Genomic DNA, 20,523 nt, shown 5'->3' with positions numbered 1-20,523 from the left:
AGATGACACCAACCAAGTGAACAGTGTTAAGAGGACAAATGTGACTGTTCTCATCTCAGAGCCTCGCCTTTGGCACAGCCAGGTTTCTGTCAGTTATGTGTTTTATAGCTTCGTCTCTGCTACTTAGGTATAGGAGGCAACTGAGTGGGCCATCCTCAGAGGGACATGCAAATATGCAGGTCCTACACCTGAAGGATGTCAGGCATGAAAAATAAATCTGACAAGAATACACATGGGCCCTGTTTCCTAATAACAATCAATCTTGTAGGTTTAGAGTGTTTACCAATTCGGACAAAGCCTTTAGGTTTTTACAGCTGATGTAGTTTATGTTAAATATATAATAACTACGTAGTATATATGTCATATTATATGAGGTTGTTGTAACTCAAGTTAATAAGAAATTATCTCAACAGGAAGAAGGAGTGGGCTGTCAGTCTGTCACTTCCACATAACCCGAAGCATCAAATTCCACAGACTACTTAAGTCAAAAAGGATTTTATTAAAAGCCAAAACTTGTGTAAAATGTTTATTTTGATTTTTCACGTTATTTCCTTAATAACATACATACATATGCAGTGGTGTGTGTGTGTATATATATATATATATATATATATATATATACACAAAATGATGATGCTTTGCAGTGCAAATTATGATCAATTATTGTTCAATAATTAATTTGTGGATGCAATATTGTGTACATAGTTGATATATTGATACTAGTATTTCAAGAAGAATGGTCGGTTCCTTTAAGTAAGTAAATAAGGAACATTTTAAAATGTCAGATTAACAATGAATATCTTTTGTTTTGCCCATTAAATGCTTTTTGGTATTTTGCTCTGGCCTCAGTAAAATAACATAACATTTGGGGATAAAAATACAGAAAAGAAGTCCATAACTGGAGGCCAGAATAGCAAATATCTCCACAGCTACTGTGAACTTCCCAGGAGAGCTGACATACGCTGGGATAAACGTGATCCAAACTGCACAGAATATCAGCATGCTGAAGGTGATAAATTTAGCTTCATTAAAATTATCAGGTAACTTTCGAGCCAGAAAAGCAAGAAAAAAACATAAGACAGCAAGCAGTCCAATGTATCCTAACACAGCCCAGAACCCTACAGGTGATCCGAGGGCACACTCTAGTATAATCTTCTCTTTATAGTAATTCATATTTTTGTAGGGAAAAGGGGGGTTGATTGTCAGCCAAAGTATGCAGATTACAACCTGTATGAAAGTGAAGGCCAAAACACTGAGTTTCTGCTGTGCAGGCCCAAACCATTTCATCACATTACTTCCTGGAAGTGTTGCTTTAAAAGCCATTAACACTACTATTGTTTTCCCCAGAACACAAGAGATGCAGAGGACAAAGGTGATGCCGAATGCAGTGTGTCTCAGCATGCAGGACCAATCAGATGGCTGGCCGATGAATGTCAGAGAACAAAGGAAACACAGACTCAAAGAGAAGAGCAGCAGGAAGCTCAGTTCAGAGTTATTGGCCCTTACAATAGGAGTTTCTCGAAAGTGGAAGAACACTAGTGCTATCATAGCTGTCAAAATCGCCCCCATCAAGCAAAAGAATGTTAAAATGATCCCCATGATCTCTGCATAAGACAAAAACTCAGTTGCTTTCAAGATGCACATGTCTCCTCTGGTATTCGGCCAATAATCAATGGGACATTTGAGACATTCCAAAGAGTCTGTTTTTGAAAGAGACAAAAACATTGATTAGGTCCAATGCTAATTAGGGAGAGGGAACAGCACGTTATAGACACAGCATAAATCAAACCTGTAATGTTGCTGATTTCTCCTTCTGCACATGGTATACAGTCATAACAGCAAACAGGTTTTCTTTTCTGCAGGACTTTGCGTTTTCCTGGGGGGCAGCTCTCACTGCACACTGACACAGGCACCTGATGCATGAATATGTGGAGGAGTTGTATGTGACCTACAGTGTGTTTACTTTTTTGTTATTTAAATTTCATAAAAACAAAACAAAAACAAACTTAAGTTGTAAACCACTACTTTATTCTAGGAGGTCATGAGATATTATTCAGTATAGCATTGTGACTGACAATCCAGAAATGTGAAAACAAAGCAATATGAATATGTACCGTATAACTTCCTCCTCCCCACACTATCTTCACGTCATTCATTACAAATTGATGGTCCTGGGGCAAAGTGGCATCAAAAACACCCACAGTGGCAACATGCATGGTCTCTGAGGTTACATGTTGTAAATTTATAAGTTCATATCTTGCAGGTGGATCTCCATTCTGATCAAAAGTTACTCTTTCTCCCTGACTTGTTGTGAACTTAACATTCTGTAAATAATGTAGCACCTGAGAAGGGGGATTAAACACAGTGGACTATTTTTATTGTAATTATAACTAATTTAATTCATTTATAATCAACATATCACAAATGTATTATTTCTCCCTCACCTGCCATGGTTGAACATGTTTAGTGTCAGCGCAGCTCCCACTATTGAAGGGGCCCTTCCCCTCTTCACATGTGACGAGGTCGTGGAGAGCATGTGCCACTGCATATACCGACTTGTATACATTATTAGTGAATCTCAGCCTTGAAACATCTGTAAAATATGATTCAACATTCTGCAAGCTCTCAGAGCCGTTGCATGGCTTTCTTTGTGTGTTTGATGTTTCATTCAGGGCACAGTCAAACATATATTCCCAGAAATCTCTGACAAACTGACTGTAAGGAAACAGTGACGGGTGGAGCTGCCTCAGGTGCTCCTCCAATCCTGGGATTTTAGCTTGGCTTACAACGAAGCCCAGGGAGCCCACCAGGATGCTGTGTCCTTCACTGTCAGTCAGAGAGTGATCTGTGATCCAGGCGTCACTGCCAACCCACTGCAGTCCTGTAATATTCTGTCTGTATAACTCTTTTGCAAGCAACTTAATTTCTCTGTGAGACATAAAGGCCACAATGACTTTAGAGGTTGAGTACTTCACAGTTTCAACGACATTTGTTAACTCACGAAGAGGGCCACCTTGCTCAAATGCCCGGTAATACTCTATGCACACCTCCTCTTCTTGTGCACTTTGTATAAATGTGGCAATTCCATTAATACCATACTCATTTTTGTTACTTATTGCCCCCACCCAGGACCAGCCAAAGTGCTTGACGAGCTTTGCCAGGGCTCTGCTCTGGTAATGGTCACTGGGAATAGTTCGGAAGAAGGATGGAAACTCCTCTCTGTCACTGAGGCAAGCACAGGTTGCAAAGTGGCTAAGCTGTGTAAAAATACATTTAGAGAAACATAAATAATCATTAATCATTGAACATTTTACCATACAACAAAATAATAAAATAACTTAATTAATCAAGAAGCTCTTTGGAATCGAGACATTTCCCAGATCACTATATCTCAAATGACAGTGAGTTATGATTACACATTACATGCAATTATAAAGAAGCCCATGTAACATATGGCAACTTGAGTGTTATATTCACTCTTACTGAGTAAAAGTAAAAATATTCACCACTGGTATCTGGAACCTTCCAATAATCCGAGCAAATCCCATCGTGGGCGAGGAGGCAGAGTGACCTAGTACAGCCTGTGCAGTATCAGCTTTTGTGCAGTTCCTTTCATCTATGATCTCCCTCTGTCCACTGGCTAAATCAATAGCTGACCTAATAATGTTTGTCATTCCACAGGAATTGTATATCTTATAGCCCAGTGTGTGGTTGGGGAGAATAGCAAGATTTTGATTTATTTCCTTGATTGCAAAGATCATGGCCTGGGAAAATTTGAATTCTCTGATATTGATGCTAGAAAAAGAAATGTATTATTATTTTTTTTTATATAATTTGATGAGCACAAAAATGTATTAAACAAAGAAGCACATAAGAAAACAAAAACACATACTTACTGCAGGCACGTTGGAGGATTGGGCAAAGTTTGAAAGGTGTTCATGCTGCCTATGTACCCAGTGCGAAAGGTGAAAATGCCCCCCAAGATGAAGTCTCCAGCTTGGGTCAGCTCAGGTGGTTGTGGACTCCCCTGCAGGCGGCAGACAGTCATTCCTCTCCTGATCAGAAGGGCCAGGAAGACCAGCTTGAGCAGTAGCATTGTTTCACTCTACTGGCTGATCTCTTTAATTCTGCCCCATGTGCTTCCCTTTATACCCTGCCTAGGCCTTTCTAGCCAAGTTCACATTCATGCTCATGTACCTGCTGCTTTAGGGCAAATGAGGCAGGTCCCAAGGGAAGAGAAAAGTTATTCTCCTTCTCACTCCTTTTGAAATATGTATTTCTATGTTTAAATGTTTTGCCTTACTTTTCTTTTTGTTTTTGTTTGCATATTCGAAATAAACACATCAATCAAATCAAAGCAATCAAAAGGGGTATGCAAGAGGCATGCTCAAAAATGTTGTTTATTTGTCACATTTTTTTTGTTGAAATCTGATACTAAGCAGCTTCCATGGACCTGATGGTTTCTGCAGGTTTCAACACAATTATTCTGTGAATCTCTGCCATATGGTGCTGTCAGCATGATGGCATTATCTTCATGAACCATAGAAGTCAATAAAAGAATAACTGTATTGGTACGACAAAACATTGTCATGTTTCCCACACAATGGAATATATATAATATATTTTGGTTTTGATAACTTAAAGGAGGTGAAGTTTATCTGATTTATTGTCACGATAAAGACACACAGATTTATAACCACTCTCATCTTTTCTTATTTAATTAATTGTTTAATTATTAATCACGCTGCTAACAAAAAAGACTATGTCATCATTTTTTCTATTTCTCTTTTTTCAGTGTTTTTTAAAAAGATTTTATATTACATCTCTTTCAAAGATCCATATCTGTTGAAGCCCATTTCTTCATACATGTATTGTTCCCATGATTGTCGATCAGTGTTTGGATGATGATGCAAACCATGACCCTGAACCAGATCTAATGTTTTGTAGTTGTTGTTTTTAACATTTTCTAACATAGTATATCTTCAATATATAGTATGTATCAATCTGTTGATTTCTTGTTGTCAAAAATACAAATTAGAAATACAATATGTTGCAATGTTTCACATTCTTTTGGCAAGTTTGATGCTTTCTAACGTTATTACCTACGCAATATATTTACTGTTGTGTTATTTGCATTTTCACTGCATACTGAAAATAATAAGAGAACAAAGGAAAATGGAAAAAGCTAAAAACAAAACTGATGATTAATTGTACAATTGCACTGCTTCTCTCGGCCAAATAAAAACTGCAATGCATGAAATGATGTATAACACTAAGTGATTATTAGTCATTATTTCACTTTTTATTTAAGTTATTTTGTTGTAAGAAAAATCCAATTTGAATTTACAACAGATAATATATAGGGAGGAAAAAAAGGTAGAAATCATTGAATGTGCCTTCCTGGTGTAATGCAGGCCTATCATACTACATACAGAAAAAAAAATGTTGGGGCTACAACTTTCTAAAGTTTCAGATTGATAGGTCATATTGCATAATGTTTATAGACTGAATCCTTATGGACAGCAGCTGAATGATGACAAATGCTAGGGCACATTAGACAGGAGATTTAGGGCCTTCATGGTCTCCCAGGGTGCTCTAACTAAACCTGAAACAAGATGTGAGATATAAGAAGTGTTATTATATGGTTTAAAATGCATTCTTTCTGATAATTTTTACTTCTTACTGATAAGCCAAACAATGCCACAACACATCAAGTATGATGTCATGATGTCAGACATGAAAAAAAAAAGAAGAGACAAGGTCATCAAAACAAAACCTTAATTAATTTAAAATGTAACATTTACGTGTTGTGATAACAGTGTTAATTAGTATAGACCCTTGATGCAATATGCCACCTGTGATTCATGTTGTTGTGTTAAAGGATGAAGCAATCTACGATGTTTAATCTCTTGTGTCTGTGTTTGGGGCCCTGGTGCAGCTTTCTCATTAGAGTCAAGCCACTGGGTAATGAAGTCATGCTCATGACAGATGGGGACCTATTTGTCATCCTCTGTTTTTCTTCTGTGTTGTTTTTGTGTCTCATTGTATATTTGAACTTTGAGTATCAAGTGTGCTAACGTTGTTTTTTTGTATTTTTATAAATGTCAGGGGAACTCTGGGGCTATGTTGCATCATGTTTTATTGAATCTTATCCATTGAATTGCATCATGTCTGGTAATAAAACAGGAAATGAAACCGAGCTTTTTGAATAACAAAATATCTATCTTTTATCTAACTTTAATTACACTGAATTATTTTAGTATTCCCCCTTACTACTTTGGTTCAGTTACAATTAAATGCTGGAAATATAAATATATAGTGTTGCTAATGGTGCAAGAAGGGTGTAGTAGTAGCAGATGGGTGTAAAAAGCAATACACAAAAGAATATAATTAAATATTTATTCACTGAAACAAATTCACATACATTAAAGGACACTGATACAAAATGAAAATGCACAGACTACAATTTGGTTGCAAAAAAGCAAACATTCAGATAAAATGCATGACTCTACTTTATTTAAACAATAATTAATAATTTATGTCATTTTTAGATGTCTTTCCCATTAAATGTTTCTTCGTATTCTGCTCCGGCCTAAACAAAATTATATAAGACTTTGGTAGAAAAATGCAGATAAGTAGCCCATAACTGGAGGCCAGGATAGCAAATATCTCCACAGCTACTGTGAACTTCCCAGGAGAGCTGACATACGCTGGGATAAATGTGATCCAAACTGCACAGAATATCAGCATGCTGAAGGTGATAAATTTAGCTTCATTAAAATTATCAGGTAACTTTCGAGCCAGAAAAGCAAGAAAAAAACATAAGACAGCAAGCAGTCCAATGTATCCTAACACAGCCCAGAACCCTACAGGTGATCCGAGGGCACACTCTAGTATAATCTTCTCTTTATAGTGGTTCATATTTTTGTAGGGAAAAGGAGGGTTAATTGTCAGCCATAGTATGCAAATTACAACCTGTATGAAAGTGAAGGCCAAAACACTGAGTCTCTGCTGTGCAGGCCCGAACCATTTTATCACATTACTGCCTGGAAGTGTGGCCCTGAAGGCCATTAAGACTACTATTGTTTTTCCCAGAACACAAGAGATACAGAGGACAAAGGTGATGCCAAATGCAGTGTGTCGCAGCATGCAGGACCAGTGAGAGGGCCGACCAATGAAGGTCAGAGAACACAGGAAACACAGACTCAAGGAAAAGAGCAGCAGGAAGCTCAGCTCAGAGTTATAGGCTCGTACTAGTGGGGTTTCCTTGTGGCAATAGAAGACTAGTACTGTGATCATAGTTAGAAAAATTCCCAGCAGAGAAAATAAAACTAACAGTGTTCCCAGGATTTCATTGTAGGCCAAGAATTCTATTACTTTGGGGATGCAGGCATCTTTCTGCTTGTTGGGCCAATACATCGGCGGGCATTTCATACAGTGTATTGAATCTGAAAAATAAAAAATAAAACAACTCAGAGAAAATGTGGAGTTAAGTCGATGTTTTGTTTGATGTCAACGCACATAAAATTGCATTCATGATGTTTTCTTTTTTTTCTTTTTTATCTTATGTCATCTGGCATAAGGTATGAGACACTGGTGCATTGCTTATGAAACACTGGTACATTTACCTGTTAAATTACTGATCTCGCCTGCTGGACAGGGTAGGCAATCATAACAGCAGACTGGCTTCCCTTTCTGAAGCACCTTATGAGTTCCTGGGAGACAGCTTTCACTGCAGACTGACACAGGCAGCTCCTACACACATAAACACAGTTCATGAACACAATTTGTGCACAGTCCATTTAACATTTACCCAAACCTCAGTCTCTGCTTTACCTCTGTTTGTGCATTCCCCCAGAATATTGAGATGTTATTCATGATAAACTGATGACTCTCTGGAAGAGAAGCATCATAAATGCCAACTGTTGCTCCTTCCATGGTTCCTTTGTTTGTCATTTGTAAATTAACAAGTTCATATCTTGCTGGTGAGTCTCCATTACTGTCAAAATAAACCCTTTCTCCTTCCTTAGTGGTAAAATTCACAGTGTTGAGATAGTGTAAGACCTAGGAAACAATAGAGAATTTAGAAAGGGAACAAATTACACTGTGACATAATAATTCCTTACTGTTAGCATTTTGTCATTCTGTCTAACTAGCTCCTCACCTGCCATGGTTGAATGTTTTTGATATCAGCACAGCTGCCATTTGAAAATATCCCTTTATCCTCCTCACATTTAATCAGATTGTCAAGAGCATGGGCCACTGAGTAAACTGACTTGTATACATTATTAGTGAATCTCAGCTCAGTCACATCAGTGAACTGTGACTCAACCGTCTGTAAGCTCTCAGAGCCGTTGCATGGCTTTCTTTGTATATTTGCAGTTTCATTCAGAGCACAGTCAAATGTGTCTTCCCAGAAATCTCTGACAAACTGACTGTCAGGAAATTGTGATGGGTGGAGCTGCCTCAGGTACTCTCCCAGGCCAGGGATTTTAGCTCGGCTGACAGTAAAACCTAATGAGCCCACCAGGATACTGTATCCTTCACTGTCAGTCAGAGAGTGATCTGTGATCCAGGCGTCACTTCCAACCAACTGCAATCCTGTAATGTTCTGTTTGTACAACTCTTTTGCCAGCAACTTAATTTCTCTGTGAGACATAAAAGCCATAATCACTTTTGAAGTGGCTTGTTTAATGATCTCTACTATTCTCTGCAACCGATCAGGTGGATCTGATGATGAAAATGCTTCAGAATACTCAATGCACACTCCATATTCTTGTGCTGCCTGGATAAATGCAGCTATACCGTTGAGGCCATAATCGTTATCCACAGCTATAGCCCCAATCCAAGTCCAAGCAAAGTGTTTGACAAGCTTTGCCAGTGCTCTGCTCTGGTAGTAGTCACTGGGGATAGTTCTGAAAAAAGTGGGATACTCTTTCCTGTTACTCAGACAGGCACAGGTGGCAAAATGACTGATCTGTAGTAAAAGATACAAATATTTTAGTGTTAATAAAAGAGCAGATATCTAACACAGTTGTAATTTTGCTGAATATCCTGTAGATATTTCTGTCACAGAGCATGCTCAACACAATGTTACATATGACACCAATGGTCCTTTTTCTTAGACTTACCACAGGTACCTGAAACCTTCCAACAACCTGAGCAAATGCAATAGTTGGTCTGGATCCTGAGTGTCCCAAGATAGCTTGCACTGTCTCAGTTTTAGTGCAGTTGTCATTATTGACTACTGCCTTTACTCCACTCCCCAGCGCCAATGCAGCTCTCAGTATGTCCATAGTGCCACAGTTATCATAGATCTTATAGCCCAGCGTAACATTAGGGAGTATATCAGGATTTCTGTTGATCTCATTAATAGCAAATATTGCTGCTTGAGCAAATTTGAATTCTCTAAAATTGAAGCTGGATTGGTAAAAGATAGATATTGATGTCTCAAATACAGAACAAAATACAGAATTTTTAAAATATACATAGACATAACAGTACATACTTCTTGCATTTCCGTACTTTTGGAATTGTCTGAAATGTGTTAATTACATAATCCTGCCCTGTGCGAAATGAAAAAATGCCTCCAATAACAAGGTCACCATCTTGAGCTAGTTCAGCTGGTTGTGCTAAACCTTGCAGTCGACACACAGAGTCTCCTTTCCTCATTACCAGAATCAAAAGCAGTAGCAGAAACAATGGCATTGCTCTGTTCAGTTCTTCAGACCAGGCCAATCTGCTCAGCTCCAGCTCATTGCAGGGCTTTATAAATGTTTACAACTAGGGGGCGTTGTCATGGCTGAGGCTGAACTCAAGTCTCAGAAGACAAGAGGAAACCAATATATACACCAAAGAAAAGTTTGGACACACCTTCCGCATACATTTTATTAATTAATCAATCAATTAATTAACCAGACATCAAAACTCTCAAAAATCTTTCAAATTATTAAAAGATGCCAGCAGATGTCGGTTTTCTCTCAATCAGATTCATGAGGTAGTCATCTGGAATACTTTTCAGTTAACAGCTGTGTCTTGTTAATTTGTGGAACAATGTGCTTTAGATCTGTTTTGCTCTTCAGAGGTAGTAGTGATTTGCAATCCTGTAGTAATCCATATTATAAAAAACAAAAGAAAAAAAAACAACAACTGTCCATAATTACTTTGAAGACATGAAGGACAGTCACCTCTGAGCTGACATAAAAGCTCACAGAGAGTCACAAAGTTCAAGTAGCCGACAGAACTCAAGATCAAGATGAGAGTAGCATGTGCCAAGAAACACCAAGAATATACATTCGACCAGTGGAAGTCTTTACTTTGGTCTGAGTCTCAATTTGACACATTTGGTTCCAACTATGGCTTTGTGAGAGAGGTGAACAGATGGTATCTGCATGTGTGGTCCCCATCATGAAGCATGGAGGAGGTGTGAATTTATGAAGCTAACTGAGAGTATGCCAAAAGTGTGCAAAGCTGTCATCAAAGGATAAACAGATAATAAGGAATTTTGAACGTGATTCCATATATTATTTCATAGTTCTGATTTATTCAGCATAATATATAATGTAGAAAGTAATACATGTAAGAAAGAAAAACATTATTGTGTAATTATTATAATGGCACTAAAATATCTTTGCCAAAATATAATTTTTTTAGAATGATTTTGGGGCCCCCTTCCCCATCATATTCCTTTTTGTATTCTTCTCTGGTTTAAGTAAAATAATGTAACATTTTGGAATAAATATACAAATGAGCAGTCCAAAACTTGAAGCCAGAATAGCAAATATCTCCACAGCAACACTGAACTTCCCAGGAGAGCTGACATATGCTGGGATAAAAGTGATCCATACTGCACAGAATATCAGCATGCTGAAGGTGATAAATTTGGCTTCATTGAAATTATCAGGTAGTTTCCGAGCCAGAAAAGCAAGAAAAAAACACAACATGGCCAGAAGTCCTATGTACCCAAGTACAGCCCAAAAGCCTATAGCTGAGCCCAGAGCACACTCTAAGATGATTTTGTCCTTAGATTCCTTAAAATTCTTAAAGGGAAACGGAGGAGAGATTGTCAACCAGAGGATACATATGATAACTTGTATGAGAGTGAAACCCACAACACTGAGTTTTTGCTGTGCAGGCCCAAACCATTTCATCACATTACTACCTGGAAGTGTGGCCCTGAAGGCCATTAACACTACTATAGTTTTCCCCAGAACACAAGAGATACAGAGGACAAAGGTGATGCCGAACGCAGTGTGTCTCAGCATGCAGGACCACTCAGAGGGTCGACCAATGAAGGTCAGAGAACACAGGAAACACAGACTCAAGGAGAAGAGCAGCAGGAAGCTCAGCTCAGAGTTGTTGGCTCTGACAACAGGAGTCTGTCTGTATCTGAAGAAAATGAATGCCACAACAGAAGTCATGCATGTTCCAAATAAAGAGGCTGCGGTGAGCAGTGCTCCCATAATCTCTTCATATGATAGAAACTCTGCCTCTTTCTTTACACAGGCATCTCTTCTCTCATTTGACCAGAACTCAGGATGACATCTCACACATGTGATAGAATCTGAAAAATAACAATGGAGCAGGTGTTTACATTGTATAAAGATAATTTATTGATGAATGATAATTGATGGTAAAATAATTTCTAGATGTGTGAAAGGAAAATGTAAAGGGTCACTGCTATGTTTTCCTTGAAATAGCAGACAGCCTTGGTATGTTCAGGGTTATTTGAAAGCCTGGAATTTCTATTTTCCAGTGCTACCAAGGATGTTATTGTGGACAAGAAAAGTATACCAAATTTATTAGTCAAAGTTGCTCAAATTTTTATGTAGTTTTTATTTGTTTGACTTTATTGTTAAATACTTTGTCAAAAATATACTGGTCAACATACAATTTGCCAACAGATTCTGAAGACTCCCATCGTGATCTTCTACGCCACGTGTGAACCATGTACTGCGTCTATTAGCATTAGCCTTATGAATAGAATTATATGAAAGGTATCATGCTGATGTGTTTTTCAAATATTCAGGGCTATAGCCAAAACACAATTTTCATTCAGCTTTTAATGCATTCATTCACATTAATGATCTGTATGCTCAGATACCACTAGGAGGAGACAATAAAATACTGTCTGTCTTTTTGTAATTTGAGTGAGCCAATCTATTAATAAACATTTTTTCATAATTAACTTATAGTTTGTTATAGTATCACAACATTATTAATTACTTCAATAAAGTTTAACATATAACTCAACAAATTAGTCATTTCTGACCCTTTGACTCATAGTGGTTGGACCAAAGAATACACTGCTGAAAATCCATGTCAGAATTATTTCCTTCCTATCCCATGGATGTGTACCAAGAAATTTAAACATTATTTGACTGAGAACAACACAGATTGTTCCAATTTTCTCAGGAAATTGGTAGTTCAATGGTATTCCATTTTTATTTTGGGACTTCATACTTGATGTGCATTTCCAAGACATACATCAGGCAGCCTATCAAGGAGATCAGAAAATATGCATCACTTTACACCTTATCTGACTCTCAACAGCATGATATCTGAACAATTAAGTTTTGCTTATGCTTGCCATTCAACTCACCAAATGGATCTAGCTGCACATTGTTGTCACATGTTTTATTACAGCGAATATTATGAAGTGCATGGGCCACCGATACACTCCTTTGTACACATTATAAAATAGGCATGAGTGACATATCATGAAGCTAGTTTGCATTTCAGTCACATCTTCCTGTCCAGTACATTCTCTCTCATTCCCCACTGATAAATTGACATCTTGAACTTACAACTAAATATGTCTCCCAAAACTCTGTAAACAGTTCTTGACTAGACGAATTGAGTGGCTTCACATCCCAGCATGAACTCTCTCATGCCACTGACATGTGCTTTGGGGATGGACAGCCCTAAGGCACATCCAATGTGATGCTTATCCATGGCTGCAGTTTGGGAATCAACAATCCAGCTCTCACTGCCTACCCACTGGTATCCAGTCAAGTTGTGATGAGACAACTCGTGAATAACCATATCCATATCCAAGTGGGAAAGGAAAGCCACAATCACCTTTGAAGTAGAAGCTTTGATATGTCAATTATCTTTCGTATTTGTCTGGTGGATCTGTCCTAAAAACAGCTACAGAGTACTCAAGACAGATGCCAAGCTGCTGGGCAGTTTCTATAAATATGGCCATGCCATTATTGCCATAATCATCATTTGTTCTCTAGCTCCAACCCAAGTCCAAACCAAAGTGCTTGACTAATTGGGCCAGGGCTCTGCTTTGGTGTAGTCACTGGGTATTGTTCTGAGGAAGGATGGTACCTGGTTTTATCACTGAGACAAGCACAAGTAGCAAAGTGGCTGATCTAAAAGAAAAAAATGATATCCCAGATAAAAATAAAAACATTTACACAGCCAGCACACTGCAATTGCTTAAAGGCCCCTTTGCTATAATGATATGAACAGAAAAAAACAATGCTTATTTTTCAAAAACATGATTTACATTTATACTAATGTTACCAACCATTGTGGATATAAAGGGTCCGATGACAGTGGCTATAGCCATGGAAGGAGAAGAAGCGTCTCTCCCATAATGACCTGCACTTGGGCGATCTTGTACATGGTGCTTCTGAGGGTTCAAATTCCATTTCATTACCATTAGCCAAGGCCAGAGTTACCCTTACACCTCTGGCAATGGATCCACCGTATCATAGATCTTATAGCCTAGAGAGATTCCAGGCAGTAGGTCTGTGCTGTTATTGATCTCCTCTATGGCAAGAGACATAGCCTGGGCAAACTGGATTCTCTGAAATGCAAACTTAATGCAGACAGTTATATTCAGTTGTAATTGCAAACAGTTCATCCTGAAGAATATATAGTGACTGAAAGCTTGTTTCTTATTTCTAACTTCAGTATACAGTCTGACAATCTTTTTTGTACAGTATGTTTCTCAGTTCCCCTTTGAATAGAAATATTTTTATGGCATAATTTACCTGATGCATTCCAGTGGCAATGGTTTGTGCATGTAGGTATCGCGTCTATCTTTCCAGGTGCGTGGAAAGGAGAGCCCTCCCAACATAATATCCCCATCCTTAAATAGTTGGGGGTTCTCAGGATCTCCTCTCCACTTGCATACTGGCTTTTCAGCTTGAGAGAGAGATGCCACTAACAAAAGCTGTAAAAGTGCCCAACCCTGCTCTGGCCACCTCTGTGCAGGTGTCATACTGTCTGACAGATCTTATACCACTAACTATAGCCTTAACTCATCCATTACGTAAATCAAAATGACTTGCACTGCTATTTATACGTTTGTGAGCAGCATAAACATCATGATAGAACAATGATGTTTTATCTCTGTTGACCCTCCCTGGTGGGGCGAGAGTAGGGAAGTGTCCCATCACCACAAGAGATTTGGGCCTTAGTCTAGTTGAAATATCTTAACTGTCATCCTTATATTAAACAGTGTTAATATTCATTTGTGCAGTTCAGAGTTTTTATTTTTACATTAAAATTTGAATTTATGGAACAATTGATTATTGAATTCATAATTACCAGTAAAACATAATATAGAATTTGATATGAAAGTTGAGATAGTTTGAGTTATTAGGCTTACATTATTTTAAATGATCGGCTCACTGTGTGAAAACCATATGGTGTAAAACTATTATATTTTTGCCCTCATTTTAGCTATTTAGGTCTCCATTAACTCTGATATAATAACTGTCTGAGAGTTGGTACTGGCTAGGTAGCATATTCAGTGTTTTTACTTTTGTTTTGGTGCACAGTATTGTGGCCCAGAGAGTGCAACACAATGCAAATAATAACTGCAAATAGACAAATTGCGTAAATGAGTTAAAAGGCAAATCTTTTTGTGTGTCCCAGTTGTGAACATCCCCAAATTCATGCCTCAAATACAAATAAAACATGTAAATACAGTATGTGTCTAAGTTGGTTAATTAGATAATCGAGCCTATGTAAAATGATGCCAAATAGAAAGTCTCCATCTGGGCCATTTTAGCCAGTTGTGCTGAGTGAGCCTTGCTGTCAGCACACTCTCTACATGTTACAGTATATACACTGTAGCTATGTTGAATATTACATTGTAGTATTTTATGCTGTATTCTCAATAGCTATTGTCATGTGCAGTCAGGCCATAGCTTTCTTTAAAAGCTGCTTGAATCTGTTTTGTAGAATATTAAGTTATATTTATGCTTTCAGAGGATTGGTGCCCCTTTTTCCATCATATTCTTTTTTGTATGACATATGATGGAATAAAAGTGATCCATACTGCACAGAAATATCAGCATGCTGAAGTGATATGCAGGATGCATGCTGGGGAAAAGACATCTGGAACACCACTATGGCGACCTGACCCCGAATAAACAGAAGGAAATGGATGGATGGATTGCTAGTTTTTCAACTGTCTGGTCTGGTACCAATCTATCTCTCAGACATGCCTCTATGTACCCAGCGGTCCCTTAGATCCTGCAGCTGGACTAACTGTCCTTGGGATTTTAATAAAAACACAGCCTTCATCCACTGTGTGCTCGTCTCTGGAACAGTCTACCTTTGGATGTGAGGTATCCACGAAGAGTTTGAATTGAGTTGGCTGTGTTAACTCTCTAGTTTTTCAGTTTTTCACCATAAGTAATGTAATTGTTTTTTTAAAAAGGCATGTGTACAGCCACTTATTAATAACAGCACTATTGTGTACACTGAATCACCAGAAATACCAACTCTTGAAATGTGTCTATAAATGCTGTCAACTAAATATGTTTTTTTTTTTACAAATTAATGATAGGCATGGGGAAAAAATACTACAGTTGTACAATAACATGTTTTTAATTAAATGAAGATACATGGCAGCATGACAGTCGTTTTAACAAATGATTATGCAAATATTACAAGGCACTAGAGTGCTGTTACCAACTAATTTTCAGATGATTTAGGTTTCCCTTCCCCATCATATTCTTTTTCGTATTCTTCTCTGGTTTCATTAAGATGATGTAACATTTTGGAATAAAAATACAAATGAGCAGTCCAAAACTTGAAGCCAGAATAGCAAATATCTCCACAGCAACACTGAACTTCCCAGGAGAGCTGACATATGCTGGGATAAAAGTGATCCATACTGCACAGAATATCAGCATGCTGAAGGTGATAAATTTGGCTTCATTAAAATTATCAGGTAGTTTCCGAGCCAGAAAAGCAAAAATAAAACACAAGATGGCCAAAAGTCCTATGTACCCAAGTACAGCCCAAAATCCTATAGCTGAACCCAGAGCACACTCTAAGATGATTTTGTCCTTGAATGTAACAAAGTTTTTAAAGGGAAATGGAGGAGAAATTGTTAACCAGAGGATACATATGACAACTTGTATAAAAGTGAAACCCACAACACTGAGTTTCTGTTGTGCAGGCCCAAACCATTTCATCACATCACTACCTGGAAGTGTGGCCCTGAAGGCCATTAACACTACTATTGTTTTCCCCAGAACACAAGAGATACAGAGGACAAAGGTGATGCCGAACGCAGTGTGTCGCAGCATGCAGGACCACTCAGAGGGCCGACCAATGAATGTCAGAGAACACAGGAAACACAGAGTCAAGGAGAAGAGCAGCAGGAAGCTCAGCTCAGAGTTGTTAGCTCTGACAATTGGAGTCTGTCTGTATCTGAAGAAAATGAATGCCACAACAGCAGTCATGCATGTTCCAAATAGGGAGGCTGCAGTGAGCAGTGCTCCCATAATCTCTTTATATGAGAGAAACTCTGCCTCCTTCTTTACACAGGCATCTCTTCTCTCATTTGACCAGAACTCAGGGCCGCATCTAATACAGGTGGTCGAATCTGAAAAAATATCATTAAAGCAGGGGTTATATTTGCTATTTGCATTGGATATTTGCAATACTTTTGTCTTGTTTTGTGTTTTTCAAAATACAATTACATACTTATATACATTTAAAATAGAACTGCTGCATTGAATGCTATTATGTGTGCATTGGACATTTTTGTTCCCACGTTTTCAAATAAAGTTGTACTTTATAGCAATAAATCAGGAAAAAAAAATCGGAGCAGCAGTTTTAAGTAACTGCCGTAGTTAAACACACACTGTACCATAACCTACCCCACCTCTGTGGGTGTTGTGGGGGTAAACCCAAGTTTTTATTCTCTCTGACCACCCAGCCCTGGTATTGCATTTCCATAATAGGTAGTAGAAAAAAAGTTATGATAACATGAAGTTGATCATGAAAAATGTGTCTGCAAGGCTCAGACTACCATGGATGTGACCCAAGAAGTCTGAGAATGAATGACTGAAAACAACAATACAGACTCTTTTTTGTATGTTTATATCTATAAATAAATGGATAATGATCATTTTAGATACCATTGTCTTAGATTTTTCACATTAGCAGTTTATAGTTCTGTGTTTGCATAATGTATTTTTTTAATGCAATGATGACGTCTTTCAGTTGGCTTAAAATACTTTTAAAATTGGCATGGGAAGGTTGTTCTAACCTGTGATGTTGCTCATTTCTCCCTCTGCACATCTTAAACAGTCATAGCAGCAGACAGGCTTTCCTTTCTGCAGAACCTTGCGAGTTCCTGGGGGACATTTCTCACTGCAAACTGACAAAGGCACCTGTATTAACAAAACAACTATGAGAAAAATGTATAGGGATTCACATTGAGACGGTGTTATTAATAGTGATCAAAAATAACATTCTGATACAGTAACATTAACTAACAACTTGTACAGATATAACAATTCAAAAACATGTTCATTTACAATTAAAGTGATCACACCGTAACTTACCTGTTGTGAGTTCTGATTCCAAAATAAAGATTTATTTTGCAGATTCAACTGTTTGTCTGCAGGTAAAGATGCATCATAAAGACCCACTGTCACAAACTCCACAATGCCATGTTCTGATGGCTGCCAGTTTATAATTTCATACTTTGCGGCTGGGTCTCCATTTTCATTAAAGTAAACCTCGTCTCCTTCCTTTGTTTTGAAATGAATCTGTTTTATTTGCTGTAAAATCTAAGAAGAAATGCATCAATGTAGATAATTTATTTGAAAACAAGGTATAGTATCTTAGCAACATTTTCAACAGATTGCAACATTGTTTTTCAAAATGTAAGCCACTTTCTTTGTCAGAATCATTTCATATACAAACTACACCCTAAGTCTTTGGTGTTTGACTCACCATTAATGGATCTAGCTGCACATTGTTGTCACATGTTTTATTACAGCTGAGCATATTATGAAGTGCATGAGCCACAGCATACACTCCTTTGTACACATTGTAAAATATAGGCATGAGCGACATATCAGTGAAGCTGTTTTGCACTTGAGTCACATCTTCATGTCCAGTACATTCTCTCTCATTCTCTGCTGATGACTTTGACTGTTTGAATTTACAGCTAAATAATGTCTCCCAAAACTCTATGAACAAATCATTACTAGATGAATAGAATGGCTTCACATCCAACATGAACTCTCTCATGCCACTGACATGTGCTTTGGGGATGGACAGGCCTATGGCACCATCCAGAATGTGATGGCTATCCATAGCTGCAGTTTGGAAATCAAAGATCCAGCCCTCAGTGCCTACCCACTGGTGCCCAGTCAAATTGTGGTTAGACAACTCATGTACTATCACATACAAATCCGTTGGGGAGAGAAAAGTGACAATGACCTTGGAAGTGGAAGCTTTTATGATGTCAACAATCTTTTGTATTTTGTCTGGTGGATCTGTTCTAAAGACAGATACAGAGTACTCTAGACAGATGCCAAGCTGCTGGGCAGTTTCTGTAAATGTGGCCATGCCGTTATTGCCATAATCATCATTTGTTCTAATAGCTCCAACCCAAGTCCAACCAAAGTACTTGACTAACTGGGCCAGGGCACTACTCTGGTGGTAGTCACTGGGTATTGTTCTGAGGAAGGATGGGTACTTGGTTTTATCACTGAGGCAAGCACAAGTAGCATAGTGGCTGATCTAAAAGAAAAAAAAATAGTATTCCAGATAAAAATCAGTAACACATTATAGCAAAAATAATTAAAAACATATTGGTTGTTATGATCAAGTGGAAAAATACAAAAACAGCAAAAACTGTATATATATAACTAAAATTCTACTCATCTTACTCACCAGCGGAATATGAAAGGGTCCAATGACAGTAGATATAGCCATGCAAGGAGAGGAAAAGGTCCCTCCTATGATAGCCTGCACCTGGGCAGGTCTGGCACATGGTGCCTCAGAGGGTGCTGATACCACTTCATTACCATTAGCTAAGGCCAATGTGACCCTCACACCTCTGGCAATCGAAGCACAGACATCGTAAATTTTATATCCCAAAGAGATGCCAGGAAGTAGGTCTGTGCTGTTATTAATCTCCTCGATGGCAAAAAGCATAGCCTGGGCAAACTGGAACCCTCTGAAATTCAAACTTGATACAGAGTCATTAGAGTTGAAAAAAAATAACCAATTTGTCCTTAACATTTAAAACAATAGCAAACTAAAAGAGGACATTGAATGGTATTCACACAAACCATTGCCATACTCTGTATGTTCCATTACCTTGTTTTGTACCTGTTATCAATGCCTACATTCTCTTCAACATAATATTTAATATTTATATAGATTTCTATGGTGAAATTTACCTGGTGCATTGCAGTGGTAATGGTATTTGCATGTAGATATCCTGTTTGTCTTTCCACTTGTTGTGGAAAGAGAAGATTCCCCCCAACATAATGTCCCCATCCTTGGATAGCTCAGGGTTGTCAGGATCTCCTCTAAGCCTGCACACTGGCACCTCAGCCTGAGAAAAAGATGCCACCAATAACAGCTGTAGGAGTGCCCAGCCATTCTCGAGGTTCTTCTGTGTGGGCATCATACTATCTAGTAGTAGGTAAACCTCCCACAGATCTTTATACAGTTTGGAGCAGTATAAAAAAAAACAGATCTCTGTGGACATACCAGGTGAGTTAAAGGGGTAGGGTAATAATTGGATATGTTATTAGATAGAAACATTACTTTGTGCTATTCAAGAAGTTCACATTTTTTACAATGACACTTGGTGAGACATATTACTTGTCATTATTTTTTTGTTGTTGTTGTTCTTGTTGTTTGTGTTTGTTTTTGTATTGCCTTCAATAGAAGGTGCTGTGTATGTGTTGCAGAATATATAAAGTGGTTCAAATTTTAAGTCTTAATTTGCTTTTGTTTTTGTTTATTTGTATTTTCTTGAGAGACAGTTTGATCCTGTGCACTTCAATTTGGGTACAAACAACAGGACTTTACTTTGGAACCAGGACCTAAAACCAGGAACATGAGGAATAGGACCTAAGTGCAAACTAAAAAGGCTGAACTGGTGCAGAATAATGGTTTAATATTGCAAAAGTGAATGCACAAAAGCATATGGATTGCTAGGGAGGCACAGTTGGAAACCAGGAAAAACAATCCATAGAGTGAAACAAATCAGTAAAGAAACAAAGAAGCAAG

At 38.0% G+C, this 20,523-nt stretch overlaps 3 protein-coding genes across 3 annotated transcripts; all 3 read right to left on the bottom strand.

Annotated features, from left to right (window-relative positions):
- Nucleotides 1–786: 786 nt before the first annotated feature.
- LOC104935871 (extracellular calcium-sensing receptor-like) lies at nt 787–4,096 on the bottom strand. Its single transcript, XM_027280352.1, has 6 exons — nt 3,897–4,096; nt 3,507–3,795; nt 2,445–3,257; nt 2,115–2,342; nt 1,790–1,913; nt 787–1,700 (listed from the first exon to the last, which is right to left on the bottom strand). Exons 1-6 carry the CDS (start codon nt 4,094–4,096, stop codon nt 787–789), a joined length of 2,568 nt encoding a protein of 855 aa, XP_027136153.1.
- A 2,432-nt stretch (nt 4,097–6,528) lies between these two features.
- LOC104935870 (extracellular calcium-sensing receptor-like) lies at nt 6,529–9,672 on the bottom strand. Its single transcript, XM_027280351.1, has 7 exons — nt 9,509–9,672; nt 9,132–9,420; nt 8,433–8,977; nt 8,165–8,366; nt 7,837–8,064; nt 7,629–7,755; nt 6,529–7,448 (listed from the first exon to the last, which is right to left on the bottom strand). The coding sequence occupies exons 1-7, from the start codon at nt 9,670–9,672 to the stop codon at nt 6,529–6,531; spliced, it is 2,475 nt and encodes an 824-aa protein (XP_027136152.1).
- Nucleotides 9,673–10,649: 977 nt separating this feature from the next.
- Nucleotides 10,650–19,912, bottom strand: LOC104935863 (extracellular calcium-sensing receptor). Its single transcript, XM_027280350.1, has 6 exons — nt 19,683–19,912; nt 19,171–19,468; nt 18,367–19,017; nt 17,829–18,056; nt 17,531–17,654; nt 10,650–11,563 (listed from the first exon to the last, which is right to left on the bottom strand). The coding sequence occupies exons 1-6, from the start codon at nt 19,910–19,912 to the stop codon at nt 10,650–10,652; spliced, it is 2,445 nt and encodes an 814-aa protein (XP_027136151.1).
- Between the last annotated feature and the right edge of the window lie 611 nt (nt 19,913–20,523).

This window comes from Larimichthys crocea, chromosome VII, assembly GCF_000972845.2.
Source record: "Larimichthys crocea isolate SSNF chromosome VII, L_crocea_2.0, whole genome shotgun sequence".
NCBI classification, from domain to species: Eukaryota; Metazoa; Chordata; class Actinopteri; family Sciaenidae; genus Larimichthys; species Larimichthys crocea.
This window is presented reverse-complemented; position numbering and strand designations above follow the sequence as displayed.

What these genes read in the sequence shown, in the direction of transcription:
- LOC104935863 (XM_027280350.1), bottom strand. Translation starts at nt 19,912, where the DNA reads ATGCCCACACAGAAGAACCTCGAGAATGGCTGGGCACTCCTACAGCTG. An exon ending in GACATGAAGATGTGACTCAA is followed by an intron (nt 18,057 to 18,366) that starts GTGCAAAACAGC and finishes ATTTCTTCTTAG; the next exon opens with ATTTTACAGCAAATAAAACA. An exon ending in GGAATCAGAACTCACAACAG is followed by an intron (nt 17,655 to 17,828) that starts GTAAGTTACGGT and finishes TTGTTAATACAG; the next exon opens with GTGCCTTTGTCAGTTTGCAG.
- LOC104935870 (XM_027280351.1), bottom strand. Translation starts at nt 9,672, where the DNA reads ATGAGGAAAGGAGACTCTGTGTGTCGACTGCAAGGTTTAGCACAACCA. An exon ending in AAAGTACGGAAATGCAAGAA is followed by an intron (nt 9,421 to 9,508) that starts GTATGTACTGTT and finishes TTACCAATCCAG; the next exon opens with CTTCAATTTTAGAGAATTCA. An exon ending in TCACAATTTCCTGACAGTCA is followed by an intron (nt 8,367 to 8,432) that starts GTTTGTCAGAGA and finishes AAATATACAAAG; the next exon opens with AAAGCCATGCAACGGCTCTG.
- LOC104935871 (XM_027280352.1), bottom strand. Translation starts at nt 4,096, where the DNA reads ATGCTACTGCTCAAGCTGGTCTTCCTGGCCCTTCTGATCAGGAGAGGA. An exon ending in AATCCTCCAACGTGCCTGCA is followed by an intron (nt 3,796 to 3,896) that starts GTAAGTATGTGT and finishes TTCTTTTTCTAG; the next exon opens with CATCAATATCAGAGAATTCA. An exon ending in GGGGAGGAGGAAGTTATACG is followed by an intron (nt 1,914 to 2,114) that starts GTACATATTCAT and finishes TTCATGCATCAG; the next exon opens with GTGCCTGTGTCAGTGTGCAG.